The 5,734-nt window shown below is 58.0% G+C and overlaps 1 protein-coding gene across 1 annotated transcript; it reads left to right on the forward strand.

The window, feature by feature from the left end:
• Positions 1–1,442: 1,442 nt before the first annotated feature.
• On the forward strand, positions 1,443–4,924 carry SMKR1 (small lysine rich protein 1). The gene is made up of 3 exons (XM_071552892.1): positions 1,443–1,507; positions 2,242–2,362; positions 4,670–4,924. The coding sequence occupies exons 2-3, from the start codon at positions 2,360–2,362 to the stop codon at positions 4,862–4,864; spliced, it is 198 nt and encodes a 65-aa protein (XP_071408993.1). The 5' UTR covers positions 1,443–1,507; positions 2,242–2,359; the 3' UTR covers positions 4,865–4,924.
• Positions 4,925–5,734: the final 810 nt, after the last annotated feature.

The raw sequence follows: 5,734 nt of genomic DNA on the forward strand, positions 1-5,734 counted from the left end.
TTTTCAGTGCCTGCTCTCTGGGTCGTGGCTCTCAAAGAGGTGGGAAACAAAGGCTGTTTTTAGATATTTGTGCAGTGAAGGAGGCTGGGCCAGGTGGTTAAACTGAGACTCCTCCAGTGCCACTGAGATAACAGGAATGTTCCTTTGACAGTGCCCCAAACACCGGCCTTTCCTTACACCTCTGACAGCAACACTCCCTCCCTCTCCTGCTCCTCTTGGCTTCAAGTTGGGGCAGGAAAGGGTTTTGCCTTGTTATGACCTTTCCCTGGGATTTATGGCTGTGGAAGATGGTGGGATTCTTGGTGCTTTGTTTCTGGATTGGGATGGGGACAAGGATGAGGATAAGGATGAGGATAAGGAGGGGGATAAGGATGAGGATAAGGAGGGGGATGGCAGTGCCTGTAGCCCCTCATGTCCCTTTATTCCCCTCCAGCCCCCTCATCCTCAGCTTCTCATGCCCTCAGTTCCCTCATCCCCCTCAGTTCCTCAGTCTCCTTCCTCTCACTCATCCCCTCAGCTTCCTCATCCCCTTCAGTTCCTCATCCCACACATCTCCAGTCCCTCATCCCACTTTTCCCTTCAGTTCCTCCATCCCCTTCATCTCCTCATCCCCTTCATCTCCTCATCCCCTCATTCTTTGTCCCCCTCATCCCACTCCCCTCAGTTCCTCAGTCTCCTTCATCCCAATCAACCCCTCATCCTCTTCATCCCCCATCCCCTCACTCCCTCATCCTTTGTCCCCCTCAGTCCCTGATCCTCCTCATCCCCTCACTCCCTCATCCCCCTCACTCCCTCATCCCCCTCACTCCTTCATCCCCTCACTCCCTCATCCTCTTTGTCCCCCTCAGTCCCTGATCCTCCTCATCCCCTCACTCCCTCATCCCCCTCACTCCCTCATCCCCCTCACTCCCTCATCCCCTCACTCCCTCATCCTCTTCGTCCCCCTCACTCCCTCATCCCCCTCAGTCCCCTCATCCCCTCACTCCTTCATCCCCCTCACTCCCTCATCCTCTTTGTCCCCCTCGTCCCCCTCAATCCCTCATCCCCCTCATCCCCCTCACTCCCTCATCCCCCTCACTCCCTCATCCTCTTCATCCCCCTCACTCCCTCATCCCCCTCAGTCCCCTCATCCCCCTCACTCCCTCATCCTCTTCATCCCCCTCACTCCCTCATCCCCCTCACTCCCTCATCCTCTTTGTCCCCCTCGTCTCCCTCATCCCCCTCACTCCCTCATCCTCTTCGTCCTCCTCAGCCCCGACAAAGCTTTTCCCGCCCTTTTCCTCCAGGGGCCTTTACGACCCCAACGCTCGCAGGCACCGCCCCCTGCAGCGGATTGGACCATGGCGCGGGAGCCTCAGTAGCGGATTGGTCAGAGGGCTGTCTGTCAACGACGGGTCCCGCCCTTTATGGGCGGGGCTCTGCTGTTGCCACGGCAACGGGCGCTGAGGGGAGGGCGGGGCGGCCATGGCGGCCGTGAGGGGCGAGCGGGGCCTGCGGGGACCGACGAGTGGGTCCTGTCGCTGCTGGGCGGGCCGGGGAGCGAGCCGAGCCTGAGGGAGAACCGGGCCTGGGGCGAGCCGGGCCGGGGGGCGAGCCGAGCCTGAGGGAGGACCGGGCCTGGGGCGAGCCGGGCCGGGGGCAGCCGCGGGAGAAAGAGTCAGGGGGCCCGGGGGCAACGGAGCTGGGAAGGGGCTGGAGCAGCAGCTGAGGGAGCTGGGGGGGCTGAGCCTGGAGCAAAGGAGGCTCAGGGGGCACCTTCTGGCTCTGCAATCCCTGCCAGGAGGGGGGAGCCGGGACAGGGGGTCGGGCTGTGCCCCAGGGCACAGGGACAGGAGGAGAGGGCACGGCCTCAGGCTGGGCCAGGGCAGGGGCAGGGGGGATTTGGGGAAATTCCTGCCTGGAAAGGGTTGTCCAGCCCTGTCAGGGGCTGCCCAGGGAGGTTTGGAGTGCCCAGCCCTGGAGGGATTTCACATCCCTGGGGATTTGGCACTTGGGGACATGGCCAGTGGTGGCCTTGGCAGTGCTGGGGATGGTTGGACTGGATGGTCTTGATGGTCTTTTCCCACCTTAATCATTCTATAATTCTATGATTCTAAATCTCAAGGGCTTGCTGAAAAAAGCCCTGGAATCTGGCAATAAGCAGGTGGTTGGTTTCACCCTTGATTATCTACTTTTGGGGATGACACCCCTTAACCTGTTCTTGTGAGGGACTAATTCTGTCTTTCCTTTTTCCCTTTACAGTTCAGTGGGTCTGACCCCAGTGCTCTGCAGGGTGTAACCCACGCTGGGATTGTGTGTTGCAGGGTCCAACCCCACGGCTTGACGTGGAGTCCCAAGTGCTCAGTGAAAGGACTGAGCCATGGTAATACAGCTTTGTCCTTCTGAAGAGGGTTGATCCCACTTTTCAAGGAAATGGAATTAATATCCAATCATTCCCGTGGCTGCAGGACAGACACTGAGAGAGGCTCCTCAAACACAAGTCTGAGTTCAAGTGGTTTCAGTTGTGTCACTGAGGCTTTAGGGAATGATGTGCCATCAGAGCCTTCACTCTGTTTTTTCCTGCTCATAGAGGGTCTGTGTGTTTATAAAGATAACTGGACTTCTTTTTAAAGTTCTCTTTTCCTGCACGTGCTGTTTCACCCCACAGTCCTGACTGATTCTGAGCATTGTGCCCCTGGCTGTGTTTTTATACCTAGAACACAAATGGTTTCCTCTTTTGCACTTAGTGCTGAGCAGTGAAAGGATTTTTTAGAACTAATACCCTGAAAAATACACTTCATACACAGCTTTCCCCTGGTGATGCCCAGCTGACAGTGACAGGTGGCCTTTCATGCTAATTCTTCCTAAGGAAGTGCTTGGAGCTGGGTGAAAACCCAGGGAAATGTCAGGAATAGCTGAGCAGGTGCATAAAGTGCCTTCTCGTGTCCTGAAGTGCTCTTGGCCCCAGCCCAGAGATAAGTCCTGCAGTCACTCACTGTGTGAAGTGCTCTGTTCAGCCTTTTCCCTGGGACTGGTTGTGCTCCATCCTCACATTCCTGGGGTCTGCCGCCTCCGTTTTCCTGCAGGGATGTTCCTCTTCAGGTCCCTCCCACCGTTCTGTGGCTCAGTAGCTGAAGCAGCACCTTCCACACAGACACACTCTGGGCTGGCTGGGAGTGTCCAGGATGGATAAGGAAATCCAGGGAGGGATCTGGAATGTGGCAAATCCCTCTCAGGGCAAATAGGTGGGTGTTCAGGCCCAGCACTAACGAGCTGGAGTTAATGAGTGCTTTTGGCCTGCTCCAGGGGTTTGGTGAGTTTTGGCAACACCTTCCTGCCCATGGAATGGCAGAGCTGCTGTTGGATCTGTGTGTCCCCTGTGGTGGGAGAGCAGCTGTCCCAGAGCCCTGGGAGGAGTCCTGGTGTCCTGGTGTGACATCCAGAGGCACATGGAGACACAGGAGTGCAGGAACTCGGGCTGAGTTCACTGCAGGATTGTATCCTAATGCATCAATTGAGAAATCCATGCAAAGGAATGTCTGACTTTGATGTGCACAAAGCTGTTTTAGCCAGAGGGAAGCACAGGGGACACTGCTCAGCTCAGAGGGATGATTTAAAGGGTCTCAGCTCCAGAGCAAACAGGGATTTGGTGAAGGTGTATTAATGCCTGTGAGTCCTTGGACAGAACTCCCCCTAAGCACAGGGGTCTGGGTGAGGGGCTCTGATAATGCCAGGGCTGAGGTGCAACAAAACTGCTGCTCTGGGATGGCTTGGGATCATGGAATCCCAGAATAGTCTGGGTGGGAAGGGACTTAAAGCCTATCCAGTGTCACCCCTGCCATGGGCAGGGACACCTCCCACTGTCCCAGGAGCTCCAGCCTGGCCTTGGACACTGCCAGGGATGGATCCAGGGGCAGCCACAGCTTCTCTGGGAAATCCAGCCCAGCCCCTGCCCACCCTCCCAGCCACCAATCCCTTCCCAATATCCCATCTATCCCTGCCCTCTGGCACTGGGAACCATTCCCTTTGTCCTGGCCCTCCATCCCTTGGCCCCAGTCCCTCTCCATGTTTCTTGGAGCTCCTTCAGGCACCCAAAGGTCCCCCCAAACCTTCCCTTCTCCAGGCTGAACCCCCCCAGCTCTCCCACCTTTCCTCCCAGCAGAGCTGCTCCACCCCCTCCAACCAACCTGGTGCAGCTCAGCCTTGTTGGACCTCCTGAGATTCCCATGTCCCACTTCCCAAACTCCTCCAGGTGCCCCTGAATTGTCCCATCACTGCACCCTCAGCCTGGTGCCACCTGTCCCTGTGGGAATGTCCCTTATTTTCCTCCAGGAAATGCAGGGGCAGCCACAACTTCTCTGGGAAATCCAGCCCAGCCCCTGCCCACCCTCCCACCCACCAATCCCTTCCCAGTATCCCCCCCAGCCCTGCCCTCTGGCACTGGGAAGCCATTCCCTGTGTCCTGCCCCTCCAGGCCTTGTCCCCAGTCCCTCCCCAGCTCTCCTGGAGCCCCTTCAGGCCCTGCCAGGGGCTCTCAGGTGTCCCTGGACCCTTCTCTGCTCCAGGTGAGCTCTGTCTGTACATGTTGTTTCACCTTGAGGTCCTGGCTCTCCCAGCCTGGGATCCTCTACCCAGAAGCGAGACAATAAAACACAAAGCTGAGTGGGTTTGTGTCATTTTCTCTCTGCAGGGAGATAAAACCAAAGCCAAGGGTGGCAAAGGCAAGTCCAAAAAGAAGGGGAAGCAGGAAGAGAAGCAGGTGGACGTGTTCAGCCCCCCTGCCATGCTCAACGCTTACTACATCTCTCACAACGCCGCCGCCTTCCTGGAATTCCGGGGCTATCCCTGGCCTGGCTCTCCCAAAAAGAAGGGGAAAAAGAAGTGAAAACCAGGGTCCCTGCTGAAGAAGAGTTATTTTGTGATTAAACCTGTCCTGAGCTCTGCAGTGTCAGCTCAAAGATTTTCCTTAATCGCTGTTGTGTCCCTACAGAGAGGCTTTTGTTGCAGCTCGAGCACAGGGTGACAGGGCAGGGGACACGGGGCCGTTGTCGGCTGTGGCCCCTCCCAGGCTGGCTGTGGATGGGAGGGTTGAGCCTTGGCTTGTGCTGGGGTTGGATTTATTCCCACTGCTGCCATTCCTCATGGATTGGATGTGCTTCCCAACACCTCCAGCTGAGCTCAGAAAGAGGAATCCATGGCAGGATGGACAGTTAAGGAGGATTTCAGGAACATCAGCTGACCTAGAGAGTCCTGTGAGGAGCAGCTGAGGGAGCTGGGGGGGCTGAGCCTGGAGCAAAGGAGGCTCAGGGGGCACCTTCTGGCTCTGCAATCCCTGCCAGGAGGGGGGAGCCGGGACAGGGGGTCGGGCTGTGCCCCAGGGCACAGGGACAGGAGGAGAGGGCACGGCCTCAGGCTGGGCCAGGGCAGGGGCAGGGGGCACAGGAGGAGGAATTTGGTGCTGGCAAGGGTGGGCAGGCCCTGGCAGGGGCTGCCCAGGGAGGTTTGGAGTGCCCAGCCCTGGAGGTGCCCAAGGCAGGACTGGCCATGGCACTCAGTGCTCTGGGCTGGGGCACAAGGTGGGCATTGGGCACAGGGTGGGCTCCATGGGCTGGCAGGGCTGTGCCAAGGTGGGCATTGGGCACAGGGTGGGCTCCATGGGCTGGCAGGGCTTTGCCAAGGTGGGCATCGAGCACAGGGTGGGCTCCATGGGCTGGGAGGGCTTTGCCAAGTTGGGCATTGGGCACAGGGTGGGCTC

This window comes from Pithys albifrons, chromosome 3 (assembly GCF_047495875.1).
Source record: "Pithys albifrons albifrons isolate INPA30051 chromosome 3, PitAlb_v1, whole genome shotgun sequence".
NCBI classification, from domain to species: domain Eukaryota; kingdom Metazoa; phylum Chordata; class Aves; order Passeriformes; family Thamnophilidae; genus Pithys; species Pithys albifrons.